This window comes from Agelaius phoeniceus, chromosome 1 (assembly GCF_051311805.1).
Source record: "Agelaius phoeniceus isolate bAgePho1 chromosome 1, bAgePho1.hap1, whole genome shotgun sequence".
Classification (NCBI taxonomy): domain Eukaryota; kingdom Metazoa; phylum Chordata; class Aves; order Passeriformes; family Icteridae; genus Agelaius; species Agelaius phoeniceus.
This window is the reverse complement of record NC_135265.1, coordinates 10,538,121-10,556,992: the sequence shown is the minus strand read 5'-3', so window position 1 is coordinate 10,556,992 and position 18,872 is coordinate 10,538,121. Positions and strand designations below refer to the sequence as shown.

At 42.3% G+C, this 18,872-nt stretch overlaps 2 protein-coding genes across 12 annotated transcripts in view; one reads left to right on the top strand and one right to left on the bottom strand.

Moving 5' to 3' along the window:
- DIP2C (disco interacting protein 2 homolog C) overlaps positions 1-3,263 on the top strand; it is a 310,631-nt gene extending 307,368 nt beyond the window's left edge. For all 6 annotated transcript variants that reach the window (XM_077192803.1, XM_077192765.1, XM_077192933.1 and 3 more), the window contains one exon: positions 68-3,263. In XM_077192803.1, the coding sequence (XP_077048918.1) occupies positions 68-320 (253 nt within the window). In that variant the 3' untranslated portion in view covers positions 321-3,263. The remainder of the gene's footprint in view (positions 1-67) is intronic.
- A 7,738-nt stretch (positions 3,264-11,001) lies between these two features.
- Positions 11,002-18,872, bottom strand: part of ZMYND11 (zinc finger MYND-type containing 11) — a 105,555-nt gene continuing 97,684 nt past the window's right edge. For all 6 annotated transcript variants that reach the window (XM_054634661.2, XM_054634669.2, XM_054634679.2 and 3 more), the window contains 2 exons: positions 18,098-18,283; positions 11,002-13,446 (listed from right to left, as the gene is read on the bottom strand). In XM_054634661.2, coding sequence (XP_054490636.1) covers positions 13,324-13,446; positions 18,098-18,283 — 309 coding nt within the window. In that variant the 3' untranslated portion in view covers positions 11,002-13,323. The remainder of the gene's footprint in view (positions 13,447-18,097; positions 18,284-18,872) is intronic.

The window sequence follows — 18,872 nt, the reverse complement described above, 5'->3', positions numbered from 1 at the left end:
AAGGGATAAAAAATTAAATGGGTGAAAAAAGCCCCATTACTAATATGATTTTTTTCTTTTGTTCCAGTGCGGTGTTTACCTGGACAAATTTGTTGGTCGTTGTAGTTGAGCTGGATGGATCTGAGCAAGAAGCTTTGGACCTTGTTCCTTTGGTCACCAACGTGGTCCTGGAGGAACATTATCTGATTGTAGGGGTGGTGGTGGTTGTGGACATTGGTGTAATTCCTATCAACTCCCGTGGAGAGAAACAACGTATGCACCTACGAGATGGATTTTTGGCAGACCAGCTAGATCCCATCTATGTGGCCTACAACATGTAGTCTTGTACCTTAAAGCTTCCATAGACTTTACTATAGATGTATAAAATTTTTTTGTGTCCACTAAAAAAGTGTGCAGATAAGATACTGACACTCATCAGAATGGAACTGTTTCTATTACGACTTTTCAAAGCAGTCACGATTGGCAGGAAATATAATGTGAAATGTTTTCTTTTACCACTAAATTTTAGAAAAGAAGGACTATGGGGTAAGGCCCTTCAGTGTGTTGGAAAAGCCCATTTTAAACTTTTTTTTTTTTTTTGCTTATTGGACAATACTGCTTTTTGAGTAAATGTGGCTTTGTATTTTACATTAAGTAAGCTGAAGTAGATTTTTTTTTTTATTCTGCCCTCCAAATGGATTCTTTTAAAACAATTTGCATACTAATACAAATAGTTGTTTCCTTCATTTGTTTTAATATGTCATAAAAGGCTGATGAATACAGATCCATTACTAACTTAAGCCATTTTAGATCCCACATTTTAGGAAAATACGTAGTGGTACGAGGAGAAAACCCAAAGTAGCACCTTTCAATTAGAAATCTTGCAGCTTTCTGTCAGAGATGCTGAAAGCCCAAAGGCCAAAGAGCCTTTGCTGTTAGCGTTAGAATGGAAGAAATTTATAAATAAGGTGTATTTCGGCAATGAGCTTGCAAATATCTTTGTACTAAACTAAAAAGATAAAATAAGTTAACTACTTCTTCTGTAATTATGTACAAAACGTTTAATTTATTTTGATCTCTTTAGAAGTATAAAAGAGAAGAAACATTCAAGAATATTAAACTCTTGAAATGTTTGCTAATATAAAAAACAAAGTGTTGTATTATCTTGAGTGGATAGTATCACATCAAATATATATATATGAAATATAAATTCACTAATGACAAAAGATTTTAAAGTTTAAAATGCAGTACTTGTCACTTGCATGGTGTCTCCCACTGTAGATAATCAAATGTTACTCACAAATTTTTTGGAAAAAGAAAAAAAGCAATCCTGGATTGCTAAGTATCCCTGTCAAAAAGAATCCTCTAGATACCAGCAAGTGGAATTATTGCTGCCTTTAAGGCAGTGAATGAATTTAAGACTAAAAATGCACTACAATAATTTTCTTTTCTTTGCCATGGAGGCAACAATAAATATTCGTGCTGGCATGTGCATACACTTGTTAGACTTAGAAAAGGCAGGTTGAGGAATAGCACTGTTGTCTAGCTGCAGAACTTTGTTGCACAATTTTTTTCATTGTTTTAGTTGGTGTTTTTACTGCTATAAGGAAAAGTTTTGGGGTTTTTTGCACAGAGTTATCAATTTGCCTCTCAGCTAGGACACGTAGCTCGGTGGCCAACGCTTCCAGTTTACATTTACAGGAAACGATTGTTCCGGTGGTCTTTAATTTATTCCTTAACGGAGAGGAGCCAACAGTCACTACCACCCTTGGCACGGGTCGTGCATCTGCTAACTAGTCCCTAAAGCATTAAACCATCAGAGGAATGGTTTAATGTCTAGTCCCTAAAGCATTAAACCATCAGAGGAACCCATCTGCCTGGCTAAGGAGCCGAGGAGTCCCGTGGTCTCCAGCCTGGGGCCATCACGGGAGAAGAGTAGGAAAACATGCATCACAGCTGCCTTCATTTTACTACCTTTGGAGAAAAGAGGGGTTTGATTCCCCAGTTCTGTTGTCTTCCCTGCCCCCCACGCCCCCTTTTTTAAACCCTTCCCCTTCCTTCATGTGGTTGTAACTGAATTGACCTGTTTGTGATCGAGAGTGGGATTTACCAGCTGCAGTCCAAGAATGCTTTTCTTATTTGTCCCAAATGACGTTCGTGTGCTGGCTCTCATTACCGGATATGCATGACTAAGATTGTTGCAGGGCAAATGTTATCATGTTTATATCACGTATAAGGGAGTCTCAATGCTGGGTGTTAAAAATCTTTTTAAAAGGTAGGGACGTTTTAGTCTGCATGTACAGTACAGAGCATCTCGCCACGTCAGACGCGTTTTCTTTCAGGCCATCTTTTCCGCCCTCACTGTCCTGTGAATAGCCCTATTCCTGCTCTGCAGACCAATCCCATACTTTGTCAAATTCATTTTCTGCTCCCTAAAAAGAATAAAATCTGTTCTTAATGGCAAGTTGTTGTAAGGTTTCAGACAAGATGTTGATTGATTACAAACATAATTGCAGTGTGTGAACTAACTTGTGAAGTCCTGCTATCGCTGATCTCAGTACTGCAAAACAAATCTCGCTGTCGTTCAAAGCATCACTTTAACCTTCACGAAGTCAACTTTGCATTTGTAGAGAATAAAAGAACTGCAATGCAGTTGTGAAACGCAGTTAATAACAGCTCTCTTCTGCAACCTGTCATCTGTGGTTGTTAAATCCTGAGTTAAGAGAAATGATAAACTGAGTTTCTGGTTTTGTTGTGCAAGCAAAAGGAAGGAAACATTTAAGCACCATCAGACTGAGCAATAAAGAAGGATTGTTCTGTATTAGAAACTGTACTGTAGATAAACCATTCATGAGAATGTATAAAATGTTTGTCTTGTGACCTTGTGCTTTTGGAGTCAGACAAAACCATGTAATCAACTCGATGCACATGCACAAAAAGAGAGGGTACACAATGAACATTTAAACACAAAACTAATCAAACAGGAGCAGATTCCTCATGGTGCTTGTTTATTATATATATTTAATCCTGCTTGACACTTTACCCAAGGGAAGACTGTCCCTTTTATCAGTTGAATGTTAGCAGCGTTATTTCATAGAGTGTGGTGACTGGTTAGAGAAATTCATGTAACTCAGCCAATCACAGATTCAAACAAAAATTTTTATGTGCAAAGGACAGCAACCTTCTTGTATGTTAAACCACCAGTACGCTTTGTACATCTGTGATAACGCCTGTTTTATATTCAAATGAACAAATAAAAGCTTTTATTTTTGTTGCTCTGAAAATATCAGTTTCTTAATTAGTCATCTAAAATGGAGCTTCCAAGAGCTGTGGATGCTCGGTGGAGGAACATGGAGAGCTATACTGTAATTTTATTTTGTTTACCTCTCTTGTTGCATAATTTATTAGTACAAATCATTATACTTTTAACAATGTTTAAATACTGGTGTGGGCATTTATTGCTGAAAGACTTTCATATGGCAACAAATGTTTTTTGTGAAATGTTTTTTTAATTCTTTTTAATATATTCAAATATACTGTTCACATTTTTGCTGAAAGTGTAAAGATTATTGTAAGCTTGGTAACATTTTGTGAGAAGCAATAACAAGCATTAGTACTGTAAAACTCCTCAAATTTGTCACTTATCACTTTTGTTGCAAGGTCTTGCTACTGACATGCTGCCAGTCAGGCACCTAAGGAAGTTCCTGACCCAGGTTCTACAGCTCTGATGGAGCTTTCAGCCAGTGGAAGTTTATGGGTTACAGCTTGGTCACTCTAGAGCCTCCCTGTCGGTTCAGAGCCTTGGGCAATGGAAATGTGATCTTGGAAATGTGATCTGCCCCTTTCCATTGGCTTTTTCCAGAAAGACCTTGATTTCAGAGCTGGCTCCCAGCTCCTGAGTAGCAGCATTCCCAGAGAAGAGGTTTGGCCACAGCTCTCATTTTCCAAATGTGATTTCAAAGGGTGAAATTCTCAGTCCTCGTGTCTTTGGAGTCCTGTCTGAGAAATTCAGGGTGTCAAATCCCATCTCTGGTGGCTCAGATTTCAGGTTACTTATCACAGGTGGTAGGTGCAGTTTTGTGAACCCACAATTACCCTGAGCAGAGAGGGAGATCCAAAAATTGTGGGAAGGAGAAAGCAATTTAGAGATGGCGGAAGGAAGAGGATGGCAGAACAGTTCCTGATTCAGTTTTACAAACTGTTTCATTATAGCAAAAAGGGGATTGATTTTTATGTTAATGGAATTAAGGTTTTTTAAAGGTTAAATACTTCAATTCCACATTTTAAAAATTATTTTGGCAAAAGGTGGCTATAACCACCTGGTTAGGTGGTGGGAAATCTCAGTAACAAAAAAAAATTCATAGGATTAGAAGAATCATGCATGATAAAAACAGCATAATTTCTTCATGATCATATTGATACTAAGAATGTAAGAATTGGAAAAAAGTCTGATAAAAGACCATAGAGCTTTCCTTTTCTGGTTTTCAACACAAAGATTTGCTTTATACACTGTTATTATCCAGGGAGGGAGGGAGGGAGGGGCATGCACAGAAATCAACCACAAATTCTCAGGAGTTGCCTTGTGAGCAAAGCTGAGTTTGGGGGAGTTTTGAGCTCCATCCAGCAGAGCTCACATCCCCTGCTGGGCCACTGAACCCTCTGCACCCCTGGGGAGGCAAATCCAGCTGTGGCTCTTGCCTGGGCAGTGGGGGAGAGGTGCAGCCTACAAGAGTCATCCCAAGGGAGATGGACCCCTCTGTCCCCAGGGTAAGAGCCAGCCCTGATTTTGAATTTTTTGTTGTTGTTTTTTTTTTTTTTTAATTGGAAGAAGTTTTTGCTTTAAAACTGAGATTTGATGAGGAAAAAGAAAAAAAAAAAAACAACCAGATTCTACACTGTGAAAGTAGAAATTAACCATTTTTGGGGGGGATTAAATATAAAATAATACATTGTTAATTTTTTTCTTAAAGATAAATGTATGTTATTTTTTTACACCTGGAGTGCTCCATTTGGCAGCCCACTTTCCCAAAAGCTCTCACTCACTTTACCATGATTTAGGGTTCTCCTTTTCATGATTTTTTGTTCTCTTTTGAGGGGTATCACCTTAAAGCTGGTACAAAAACCCTCTCAAGCTTTGCCTTGTTTGTGCTGCACCTGGCTGAGATCAGCATCTCTGAAACTGCTGCTCCCCCTTTCCTACACAGCAGACCAGGATGAGGCCATTTCTGCCCCTTCTGGCACTGCCCTGGCACTGGGAGCTGCCTGGCATTTCAGATTCACCCAGATTCACCCAGCTGCATCATGCCAGTCAAAGCCAGTGCTCCTCACTTCTTCCTGCTCTGCACAAACAAGATTTCTCCAAAGGCACTGTTGTTTTCTCTATGATCCCCATGGCAAAAAAAAGTCACTTTCCCAGGGATCCCACAACACATATAATATTTTTTTTTAATTACTGCAAAATATCCTACAGCAATGAGCAGTTAATTGTGAGTTAATTGTGGATCCTAAAGCACAAAGCTGATCTCGTTGTGATTTTGTGCTTTGGCATGTGGACAGCAGCTGGAGGAGCGGACAAAGCTGATGGAGTCTCCACTGGGAGTGGCCTCCAAATGTGACTGGCAGCACATGGGAGAGGTTTGGAGATGCCAGGCAAGGCACCAAGAGCTGTACTGAGCTGTCAGGATAAAGACACCAGTGGGGGAAGCCAGAAATGAAGAGCAGTTTTAGGAACAGTGGTGTAGAAGGGGAGGCCAGCAAAAAGAAGATTGTGCATATGGAAGCAAAGAACAAGCAGCTGAGACTATCTAACCTGTGGCATCAGGCACTGAACCTTAGGGGCCTACATTTTGATTGTCTCACCTAGGGGAGTGCATTTCAATCAGGAAGCTGCAGATGCTGGGACACACCTCACTGCCCTTAGCCCCAGGTTCTGACTGCAGGCTTGGATGAGGCACCCCTGCTGAATTCAGCCAGGGGCTCCACAGGAAGACCCAAGAGTGGAGGTGTGTGGAGATAGGAGGACAGACATGTGCAAGGCATGGACAGAGCTTATCCCAACCCCAGTGGTTTGGGAAACTAAAAAACAACCAGGTCTGTACCAGGTTAGTGGCAGGACTGAAGAACAGAAGCCCTGGGAGAAGACAGCAGCAGGAAAAGCAGATGCAGGCAAGAAGAAAATAACATTTCTATGAAGCCAGGGCAGAAGGTGAGTATGGCATGGGCAGTATTCACAGAGCAGCAGGAGACAAGAATCTGAGCCAACAACTGCCCAAAGGAAATAAGTGGCTGAGGAGGTACAAAGGAATGAAACTTTCCATTGCAGACACACGTGCTCATTAGCATTTCTAGGATGCCTCTCTTTAACATTTGGGTTTGGATACTTCCCTGAAATCCACAGGAGGATTTTTTTGGATTCTCTCCTAACCACAGGTAGCTGTGAGCTGGGGTGGGGCTGCACCTTTGCAGGGTCCCTGCATGGCTCAGTCCTGGCTGGCTGCTGCAGGGGCAGGGATGGACTTGCAGAGCCTGGAAACGCCTCTGGCTGCCAGGGCAGACATTGGGCATCCACCATGGAAACCCACAGCCTCTCCTGCCACTCCAGGGTGTAGGGCCACAAAAACTGAATGGGAATGTTTAGTTCTTCTCTCACAGCTCTTTGGTTAGCAAAGAGAAAGAAGAAGTGTGGTCTCAGCTATAATTATTTTTTTCCTTCAGTGGAGGGAAGTGTTTTTTCATCTTGGAGCAAAGCCTTTTTACAGTACAAGAGGCTTTTAACTACTGTTTTAAGCCATAATGAAGTTACTGTTGGAGATCACTCAGTTGTGAAAATTTTCTAACAAACCCCATGTTTTAAATGAAACCTTAAACAAAAACTTCCATTAAAACCAAACTGGTGTGAGCACATCTTGCTATGCCTGCATGAGCCACATGTGCTGTCATTGCCCTTTACTTACAACTGCCAGCACCATTTATTTCTCCAGCATGACAGAGCCAGTGCATCTGCAGGACAGACACAAACTCAGGATGCAGCCTGGCGTTTTGGGATGTGGCAAAGTCCCATTTTGATTTGGAAATGCTGAGCCACAGGAGGAATAATAATTGGGTCTGTAATGGGACAGGCAACTCCAGACACTGCTTTTCTTCACCAAATGGTGAAGTAGCAGAAGTTGGGAGAGGTAGAAGCACTCCCTCTGCCCAGGGAGGTCTGGAGCAGGATCACAAATGGGAGAAAGAAATTCAAATTCTGAACAAGCTGGTAAGAGAAGCCCCTAAATAGGTTCTGTCTCTGCAGATGATTCTGTACAGAGATTCTGTGCTTCCATCGGCCTTGGGCTGAAGAGAAAGGGAGTGGGTGCAGTAGCAGGGGCAGAGGCTGCCAGTCTGGGCTGTGCCAGGCTAAGGAGGAGCTTGGGAGCCCTCTGGCCTTTAGGCTTGAGCTCCTGCTGCTCTCTCCTTGAAGGGCCCCTCCCTGTGACTTTGTCCATGGCTTTCCAAGGCAGCTTCCTGCACCAGGAGAAGCCTGAGGTGGCTCAGAGCTCCTGAGCTCAGTGTCTGTGGCATTTCAGGACAGATCCAGTCCCTGCTGTGTGAGCTGCCTCCTGTTCCCCTTCCTGGCCCCGAAATCCCAGTGCCACCCCCTGACTGGAGGGACAGAAACTCCAGGGCTTGGGGGCTTTCCTTGCCAGTGCAGCATTGCCCCCACCCAAGTTTGTCAGAGAGGCAGCAGGAGCAGCACTGGGAAGGGCTGGGCAGTGCTGGGCTCCTCTCAGCATCCAGCACCCCCTCCCAGCCACTGGCACTGGGGAGCCCAGGGCTAAAACGCTGCTGGCTCCAGTGTCAGTGGGAAAACTGAATTGCATGAGTGAGCTGCACATCCTGCATTTCTTTGGGGCAAAAACTGAAAGGCTTCCCAGCCCTTGTGGTCTTCACAGACTTGTGAAAAGACAGGAAAAGGCTCTGTCACTCAGGCAAGTGTTGTGGCAGCCAAAGCAATTCTCTCTCCAGCACATAAGGCACGCATGGCAGAGTTTCTGGCTGTGCCTCTCCTTTGGGAAGGAGCCAGTGCTGCTGCTCCTCAAGGGGCTGAGCTGCAGGGCCAGCAGCAGAGTGTGTCCCTGCCTGTGCCCTGGGGTTTGAGGCCTCATTCTGCTCCCTGCCCAGTCACAGCAGACCCAGCTCCTACACCTCCCAAGGAGGACAGTGACAAAGCCCTCTCTCCTGGTGACAGGGACTTCAGGGGTCGCTGTGTGTGAGGCACCCAGTTCCTTTTTTAATGAAGCCATTTTTCATCTTGAAGGCTCTGTTACCAGGGACAAAAGCACATTGCTGTGCTCAGGCATGGTGGGATCATGGCAAAAACTGGCCCAGTGCAGAGCTGGCTGCCACAGCTCCCATGGGAGTGAGAACAGGAGAGAGGCAGAGCCAGAATGTGGCAGCAAGTGGGGCCCCAAAGCCACCTACAGTGGCCACTTGAAAAAGCCACCTTTCCTGTTAATAGTTAAAAATGAACGTGCTCTGGCTTTATTAATAAACATTGTTTTCTTCTGCAGAAGTCCTTTTCCAAGCACTAGTAAAGCATTTTGTGTAAGCAGATTCACAGTGTCTGATGCAGAACTGAGTTTATTTTTAGCTCCCTCTCCAGGGTAAATCCCATTTCCATTGAAGCTTCACGCCAGCTTCGTTTTCACTCAGGGAGTTTACAGCAACTGCCCGGTGGCTTTGTAAACAAACACATCCCTCTGCCTTTTAGCATGCACTGCTCTGGCTCTCTTGGCATTTCTTCTGAATAATCTCCAATTATCAGTCCCCTTCCACATACAAACTATTACAAAGTGTGCTGTGTAGGATGCTGTGCTTAATTTGAGCCTCTTCATTGCTGTTTGCCATCCCTGAAGGGATAAAACTTCCCTTCTGTGCCTCATTCATTGCCCCAGGGTCATGGGGCTGGAGAGGTCCTGGGGCAAGCACGGCCATGGGGAGCAGGAGGGACAATTCAGAGTTAATTTTCTCTTGATTCTCTTTCTGATTTTACAATTTTGAACCTCTAGTAACCAGCATTTCTTTTTCAAAGAACATTACTCAGTCTATCATACTTTTGAGGCTTTTGACATCTGGAAATAGGTTTTATTAGGGTAAAATATGGGGTTTGGAAGGTCCAAGATAGTTAGTTTTACTCCTTTAACATTACCTATAATCATCTCCCACTTAAACCCAACAATATTCTAGTAGTCTCACAAATGGATGGACCTTTCTACTTGCAATTGCATTTCCTTAACATGAAACAGCACAAGAAGGGCCTCTCTGGTTTAGATACCCCCCTCAATTTCATTTGTGAAAGCATTTGAGAAGCATGTGCACAGATCACATATGTGCTCACACTCAGGGAGGCTAAAACTGACAGGGGGGCCCCTAAGTACCAGTAACAAATCCCAAACATATTTGGCATACTTGGTCATTTAAGATTGGGAAAGGCAAACAAGCCATGAGCTGGGCAGCTCACTCCACCTAAAGGAAGCAGGAGGCAGAAACCACAGCTCCTCCCTATTAAAATAAAGGAATAGCCAGAGTTTAAAAAATAATACAAAGATCTGTTTGATCCCTATCCTAGCCCCACTGGTGTCACCTGAACTGGCAAATGCACATGGGGAGTGGAGGAGCATTTTCACTGGGGATTTCTGCCATTGGAGTGCTGGTGAGCAGTGTTGAGCTTGAAGAGTGACTGCAGCCATCAGAAAGGGAAAATGCCCTGGGATGGGAGCTGAAGGGACATGCTGCTTATTCCTGATCCTGCTTTGCCAGCTTATTCACTATTCACTATTGCCATTTAATTGAGTTTCATCAAGATGAAAGAATTAAATATGGCTCATGCAAGAACAGAACTGTTTGGATAGTGAAACAAAAAAGAGATTTTGAGGGATCCCTTGGGACTTGCAGGTCTTGCCAGGTTTAAATTTCCATAAGGAAATTCTGAATTGCCACACTGTAAACAACTCCCAGAGCGCCCCTTCTGCAGCCCTGAATTGGGGTGGTGCTCACAGGGGTCCAGGAGCAGGGAAGAGATGAGAATCTTGACTCTGTGTTTCAGAAGGCTGATTTATTATTTTATGATATATATATTATATTAAAAGTAAATGATATATTAAAACTATACTAAAAGAATAGAAGAAAGGATTTCATCAGAAGGCTAGCAAGGAAAAGAAGAATAACAAAATCCTGTGTCTGACTGAGAGTCCAAGCCAGCTGACTGTGATTGGCCATTAATTAGGAACAACCAACATGGGCCAATCCCAGCTCCACCTGTTGCATTCCACAGCAGCAGATAACCATTGGTTACATTTTGTTCCTGAGGCCTCTCAGCTTCTCAGGAGGAAAAATCCTAAGGAAAGGCTTTTTCATTAAAGATGTCTGTGACACTGGATTCCTGGTGGAGTTCCAGGATGAGCCCCTCTGCCTCCAGCCCTTTCTCTTGGGTGGCTGCAGCACATTCTCCATGGCCCTCGGCTCCCTCAGACACCGCAGTGGCACCAAGAGGTGGCTTCACAGGAGTGGTTCTGGCTGCTCAGGCTTGGCAGGAGAAACCCTGCTGCACTCAGGGGATGCTGGGCTCATGCAGTCCCTCCAGAGGGAATTCACTGATAATCCCAGCACAGGCAGAGGCTCAGGGCTGTGACAGGTCAGGGGGGAGGCAGAGCATGGCCTCTAGTGAGGGCAAAGTGGGGCTGAGCCCAGCCTGGCTGCTGCCAGTGCAGGACCTGGCTCTAAAACCAGGACTTGTGGTGACTGGCCCTGCGTGGGCTGGAAGGATTCACTGTCAGTGCTGAGAGCCATGGTAAATGCTGAGACCCTTCCCTGGCCCTGCTGGCTCCCCTGGGTCAGGACCAGGGCTCCTGGGAGCTCAGGCACAGCTCCCCATGGGCAGCCCCAGCCTCCCTTGGTGAGGACAACACTAACAGCAGCCTCATGCCTCCCCACCCCAGGGCATGAGAACAACTGGCCAAAATCAACACAGACACATTCACTGAGGGGTTTTTTTTTTTAAATACATTTATTAACCAATGTTAACACATTAAATGACTCTATATATTGCTAGTCAGAGCAGCTTACAAAATGCCAGAATGCATCATAAACTGGACAGCCACAATGAATAATTACAATGTGCATAGTGGCTAAGCTCAACACTTTAATATAGCTTTATGATTTGCAGAAAAAATTAATTTTAAATCATGGTTCCTAAAACAATCAATTGTAATTTTACCTAAAACTTATACAAAACCAGGCCACAATCTTTTTTTTTTTTGTTTTGTTTTTTTTTTCTTTAAAACACACAGTTTTCACGCTGTAGTAACTTGGAAATGTGCAACCGTGTCAACAGAGACAAAAAAGCCAAAGTAACACGAATCTTACTTTCATGCAGCTATCAGTTAAATATTACATATTCTGGAATGATTTTACACCAAAAATATTTCCACAATACTTGCTTTCATAGGGGTGGATCGAAGTTTTGGAACTTGTAAAGTAATCGAACAAGATTGATTTTTAGTTGTGAAGTGTTTTACAGTCACAACACAGAGGCGACAAAAGTTAATTACACATTTATCAGGCAATAATGCAGCTGTGGTAATACAAGTTACCATCTACTTACTATTTTTTCCAATCGACTTGCCACTTAATTTCTGCAACATATTGGGCTTTATTTGGCAGTATCTAGTCAATTAACTTATATCACCACTGTAAGTAAAAAAGGTCAGAATTTCAGTGGTAGTTCACAGAAGTCTTAGTTATATTTTTGTCTTTACAATGACCCTGACAAATCCTAGAGAAAACTTTTTAAAAGGCTTTCCTCCTGATTCTTCAGCTTCCATCGTTCCATCATGTAATTGCTTTCAATAAATATCAAAGATCTAAATAAATATTTACAAATTATTCCTCTAACTTCTCAAAAAATAGCTGGATGATTAATGGGCATATGACTCAGTCTAAGACCAATCTTTGAAAGAAACTAAAATGTGGAGACACTTTAAAAGAAAAGCTATTTAAGTAAGCTTTACATCTATTTAAAAAATTGTCTCTGAACATGGATGCAATTCATATATCTATATATAAAACAAACAAAAAGAAAATCATTTTTCAACTATCGATCCATTCCTATTGGTAATGCTTCTTAATCCAGACATTCCGCAAAATACAGACTTTTTACAAATCACGGCATCTTTAATACAAGAAAATTAACATGCATTATTCTTCATTCTGAGTACAGTGATGGAGCTCATTATTAGGCAATGACCCATTACTACAAACATAACGGCTTCTGTGAAACTTAAGTGCTTTTTCTCCTTTTCTTATCAGTTACAATGGACCAGGTGACACCAGATCAGAGGTGGTCAAATGACATTGAATTGGGGAGGCTGAAGGGGGGCGCAACAAAGTAATTTGTATGCCTCAAAATTCCAAGTATGAATAAAGGTAGTTGGGTTTTTTGTTTGTCTGTTTGTCGTTTTTTTTTTTTGGCTTTTTCTTATTCTTGTTATAAGCACTCATGTTAGAACAAAGACGAAATGTGCAAACTTCAAAATTTAAATATTCATTTTTCTCTAAGATCCAGCTCAGTAAAAGATTACCCCAGTTCCCTGTGATTTTAAACTACAAGATCAAAGCTAATATTTTGTTATAAAAGTTATATATTGAAAAGAAATAATGAAAATAAAACACAGTTGGGAAATATTTAAGAAAAAATATGCAGGACTAGCACCTGCTGTGTCAACCCTGTTCCCTAAATTCAATCATGTACCCACTGGTATAACCAATAGATAATGCCTTTAAACAGTAAAATTAAGCTGAACAAAACCAGCTCAACAAGGTTAAGAAATAAACGTTACATCAAGGTAGTATGCTTCGTTTTTCTGAAACAGTTCTGTACTTCTTACATTCAGAACCAGTTTTTAAATGTTTTTTAAACATGTTAAACTTTTAACTTTCGTTAAACTTGCATCATTTTTTTGTTTTTAGATCTGCTGTTTTTAAAGATTAAAATCTCTGTAAAACCTAAAAATGTCTTAAAATTTGCTGAAAATGCAACAAATCCTCTAGTTTAAAATTATTTGAAGTAACCTGCTCCGACAGATGTTCAATTCATTTTGCCAACAAAATTTTGGAGGATTTTTAACAGAAGACTGAAACAACTGTGCAAAATTTCTTCTAAGAAAGTGTTTAAAGGCTGGTGCAAAATGGGAAGCAAATTCTAAACAATTTTGGCTTTTTTTTTGTTTTTCTTTTTTTGGAAACAAAAACCGCTCTGTCTGAGAATAGCAATCATTGGGGTGGTGCTCGAGGGGAGGAGGAGCCCTTTCATCTTTTCCTGCGGCAGGTGCGTTTGTGTTCGGCATGCCAGTGCTCCTGCTGACACTTGATGGAGCAGTAGGAGGTGTTCCAGCAGCAGTGGTACATGGCCTCCTCTTCACAGTTGTAGCACTGGGGAGAACAAAAGAGATGGGATTATCCCCCTGGCAGGAGCCCTCCTCACCAGCATTCCCCCAGCACATGCACAGCAATGCTCCTCTCATTTGTGCTTGGGAACATCCAGGCATTTTTCACATGAAGAAGCCATCTTCAGCAAATCCACACAATGCTTTCCTATTTTCCAGAGTCTGGATTATTGCTTTTCCAAAAATCATCTCTCACGTAAGAAAACTCATCTCTTGGAATGGTGGAGTGACATTTTTCAGGCACACAGTGCAGGAAGCATCTTTTACCCTACATTTGTGTTATAGCACCCTGATCTATGTCTTAAAAGCTGCAATAAACCAACACAGGCACTGCTGGCACCAACAGGCTCTGCACAGGCTTGAAAATCAGTGATTGAGGTTTCTTTATAAGCCTGACTTGGCCAGAGGTTGCTGGGGAAGATCCTTTAGGTCTAGAAAATGTCAAAAGTCACAACAATAACATCCCAGGAGACAAGAATTATGGGTTTGTTATAGCCCATCTGGGGTCAGCCTGTAAGGATGTGCTGTCACCAGGATTTGCTGACTGGCAGCCAGCACTGCCACCTCCTGAAGGGAAAACCTTGTGCTCCATCAGTGCTACTGAGCAGATCAAAAAAGTGGCTTTTCCTCCACATCTTAGATAAACCCAAGAGGGCCCATCATACACAGGCTGGCTACCTGGGCTCTTGCCCTTTGTCCTGCCTGCCAGCATTGCACAAAACTCCTGAAAGAAAGATGTTGCACAGCCTATGATTTATGCAGAATTATTTGGCTCTGGAGAAAGCTGCAGCAAAGATGATTTCTACCTCGGAACACAGAGAACAGCCCCAGCTTTCTGATAGCTGGAAGAGCTGCTTGGAAAATAACCCTGTGGCCTCTGGGGAAACAAGAAAGGGAAGGCAACAAGCTGGTCAGCACCAAGGGTGGCCATCAGGGAGGGACAGCACCCACACAGTGCCCTGTCTCCAGGCAGGTTTATGCCCCTTAAGGCAGTGCTGCAAAAGCATGAGCTGTCATTTTGACAAAACTCCATTAAGTAAGGTGGCATTGCTGCTTAAGGTACCATTTCTACTTCTGCATCCCGGAGAGTCAGCTTCTAATGACCTCAGATTTGTCTTTCTGAATTTGGTCTGCTCAAAATCAGGAGGCATCTTTAGGAATCCAGTCTGAAAAGCTTACTGTGTGATGGGGAACAGAGGGAGGGATATCACACAGTCTGTGCAGGCTGCTATCAAACCACAGAATAACACACAATTTAATTTTTATGTCCTGTCTAGCTACAGCTTTGCTAATAAAACAGAGAATTACAAAGGAAACAAACCCAACTGCCTCAAAAGAAAAACCACAACAACCCACACTACTGCAAGAGAGATCCAAGAAAGCCAACATTTACATTGGCTAAACTGATAACCATTTATTTACATCAGCAATAAAAGGACTGCCCTAGCTGTGTGAGAAGGGAACCTCTCCATTTTCCTTTCATAATTTAGCTCCTGGGAAGTTTATTTGTAAAAATATCTGCAAACAAGTGTCCTCTTGAGAGCTGTTTTCCTGGTTCTTCGTGTTGCTGGCTGCCCACAGGCCTGTGGGAGCCATCAGGATCATCTGCTGGAAAGGTGCAGGGAACAGCTGTGGCTCTCCATTATGTACAGCATGGGCCTCAGCCCAGAGACCAAATTCACATCTGCTGGCTTGGAGAGATCAAAAAATGCTACAGCAGGAGAGGACAACTGATCTGTGGGTCCTGCACTTCCCTTTACATATGCTGGCCATAAGTGTGGGATGTAAATCTCCACTTACAAAGGGAAAATAGTGTCATCTGTGCTGGTACCAGCACATGTGGCACTGGAGGCAAAATGCCAGCTGGCCTCAGGCCTCCTCTTTTCTTTGTATTTTCCTCTTTCCTTTGTATTTTCCTCTTTCTAAACATTATCAATCACTTGGGGTTTTGTTTCAGACAGTACACATCACAGACAATGCTCATTCACTTAAAGACCACCTGTTGCAAGTTAAAATAAATATATGTGTAAATAGATTTGAAAGAGAAAAAAGTTAAAAGCTGTCAATGGAAATTACCTATGCACCAATTTAAATGAGTCTTATACAAAAGTAAAAGAATTTGGAGAAACTAAAACAGAAACATTGTCAAGACCAGCACTCCAGCCTGAACCCTGGAGGCCATGGAGGTGCATAATCTCATTATTGTTACTGCTGCCTTTACACTCCTTCCTTTTCTTTGCTATTTACTTGAGGTATCTGTATTAAACCCAAATTTTCTGAAGGTATAAAAATGAAATTGGGCTAAGCCAATTGTGACCAGCTAGAGAAAGAAGAACTGTTATTCTTTAACTATGCATTAGTATTCTGAGGGCTGGAAGCACATCTCATGTCCCTGTACACCACCAGCAAAATGATCTCTTTATCCCAACTGGACTTGTTTTTTAGGTATAAGAAAAAGACAAAATACAGTGTGAATAATAGCAGCTGTATTCCCAAGCATAGACATCAGCATTACACAAAAGCAGAGGTCTCTGCTCCTAATTAAAAAGCAAAGCCACCAAAACTCATTTAGTATGTGTGTTAATTACATGAGATTTTGGTAAGGAGGTATCATTATAATAGCAGCACACAAGTGCAGTACTACACACCAGGGACTGTCATTAGTACCACTGAAGGAAGAATCACTGGGGATTGTGTAATTGGACCAAGTCCAGCTGCCTGGGGCTGTGTGTTGGCAGGCAGATCCATCAGCTTGAATGCAGAGGTGTTTATCCTGACCCTCCCTCTCCTGCCACATGCAAACCAGCTGCCTGCATGATGCCTTCATTTAGGGTGGTGATTGACAGATAGTTTGAGGCCACAGAAATAGGCAAGATTGTCAAATACTCTTTCTATCTTTTGATTGTTTTGCTCAGTAGAGAAGCTTTATGCCCTCATTAATAAATTCAGTGATGTGGTACCAGGGCATTTTTTGATTAGTCTGAAGGATATGGTAAAGGCACATTGGAGCAGATAAATCCAGTCAGTCTGTCTTGAAAATTCTACCTTCAAAACTCCCAAAAAGCAGCTAGAGCTAAGAGTCCAGCCTCACAATGATGTTATTGTGCCCCAGTTAGTGCATGTCAGCTGAATGGTGACAGTGGTTCACATGTGTGCTCTTCACTGCTGACAGAACAGAGGTAATTTGACACATTCTATAGTGGGCAAAGGCAATTCCATTTCCCTCTCCAGTGCCACAGGTGAGCACATGCACACAGCCCCAGCAGCTGGTGACACACTGAACACAGTCACTCCATCAAGTCAGTCAAAAACAACTTCTCTGGTCTGCAGAGACAGGTAGACAGGGAGGAATTCTCTTATTGACAGAGACCCAAGCACTGCACCATCATAACACCCACTGTAAAACCTCTGTGAAGAACAGAAATGAAGACTACAGGAGCTCTGCCATTTGAAGCAATTACTCTCTTTCCAAAAACCAAACTCATAACTGTGATAGTCAGTGACTGACTGTCTTGCCTGAGTATTTTTTCCACTCCTCTCCAGAGCAGAGTTTCCCTGCAGGGACCATTGTTTCATGTGAGCACAGGGACTAATGAGGCTGAGCAGCAGCAAAACAGCCTTTTGTAGCAGAAGGCAAATGGGGCTGCAGGGGGTGGCAGGACTGGCTGTCCCTTGGCTGGTGCCATCTCCTGGAGGCTCCTGCTCCTTTCCAGCCCCACCAGTGCTACAATCCTGTGCCCACACCTCTGTGTGTTACAGACAACTGTCACAGTGCTGTGGGACTTCCTCAGTGATGGCTTTTGCTCCCCTGTTCTGTGAAAATTAACAAAGGAATAGAAAAGTCTGTGTGTGTGCCAGGTCCCAGCTCCTGGGCAGAGCAGTTTCCACCTGCCCTCTGCTCCTGGCAAGCAGCACAGTTTATGGTTCTTGCAGTGTTTGGCTAGGTGCTGTACAGCCATGTGGGAGGACACACTCCAGCCTGAGAAAACACCAGCCACAATCCAAATAAAAGCAGGGGAAAGTTTGTGGCGTGTAACAGAACAGTAAGATGTCTATTCTCACTTTTCTAGAGAGCACACCAACGTGGTTTTTGTAGTGTAAACTACAAAAACTCTGGTGCTGCAGAGCTGCACTTAAGGACCAAACAAGAGAGGAATACATTTCAGAATGTCATGTCTTAAATATAAAGGAATATAAAAAAGCTATAGAAAAAGCAAGGAGACGAAAAGGCCAAAAGGATATCACTAACAGCCTTATTAGCAGGGGAATCCAAATTGATGCAGCCAGATATTGTACCCTCTGAGGTCTCAAGATCAAAGGAGTGTGAACATAATGCAAAGCATGTCTTATACAGAGTAAAACTGCATTTAGAAAAAAATATTTTTGATACTAAGATCTGATTGGACTTGAGAAGATGTTGCTGTTAGCATTAACAAATTGAGATGGAAAGTAATCAAAACACCAAGTTGAAATTTGGAGAAGATTTGAAACAATTATATGAAGGAGAAAGCCTTAATGCTGAAAGAACAGTGAAAGAGCAGGGCAGTTAAAAGCAAGGAAGAAAACCCCTTCAACTGCCTGCAGGATGCATGATACATTTCCACTTAACTCTCTTGTGATAAATTTTTGACACTTACCCACTGCTTCTTCTTGGTCTGGGAAATCAGTTGCTTGTGCTGACCTGCTAGTTTCTTAATTTCTTCTAAAAATTCTTCTTTGCACTTCTCCTTTACCTGCTTGCACTTTCTGTCCATCTCTCCTTGTGCATTGGCCACAGCTTTGTTCACAGCCTGCCTTTTCTCCTCCTCCATCTCCGTGCGCAGCTGCCAAAGACAGTCAGCAAAACAAGTCAAGGGACAGCTCTTGGAGTTAAAAAAGTGTCTTAATTAAACCTCTACTCTTTAAAACTCTGTTACTGATGCAGGTGGGGGTCACCTAATTAGAGATTTATCCTATTTAGGAAATAAAAAATTGCTCAATTAGAGCTATAACAAAATCAGATTTAATCAAAATAAAAATGTCACTGTATTTCTACTCTACTAGGCATCTACAATAACAGCTAAATAAGTTCTATGCATATTTGCTCAATCAGTTTATAAATTTATTAATTTCTCTTTTAAAATATTTTGTTTTTTCCAAATCTACAACTGCATATAAATCTACAGCAAGTACACAATGGAAAATACAAAATAGAACATCCCTGAGTTCAATAAGAGGTATTTATTTATTTCAGTGTTCATTGTCAGTGAGGTTCCTTTGCCCTTGCTCAGGTATGTAAACATTTGATGTCCTAATCCTACAGGATTAACACTTGAACTCCCTAGGTTCATTTCACAGTCCTTCATCCAGAAGGAAATTCATCTTATCTTAAGACAGGTACTTAAGAGAGTCAGACAAATCATCTTCCAAATT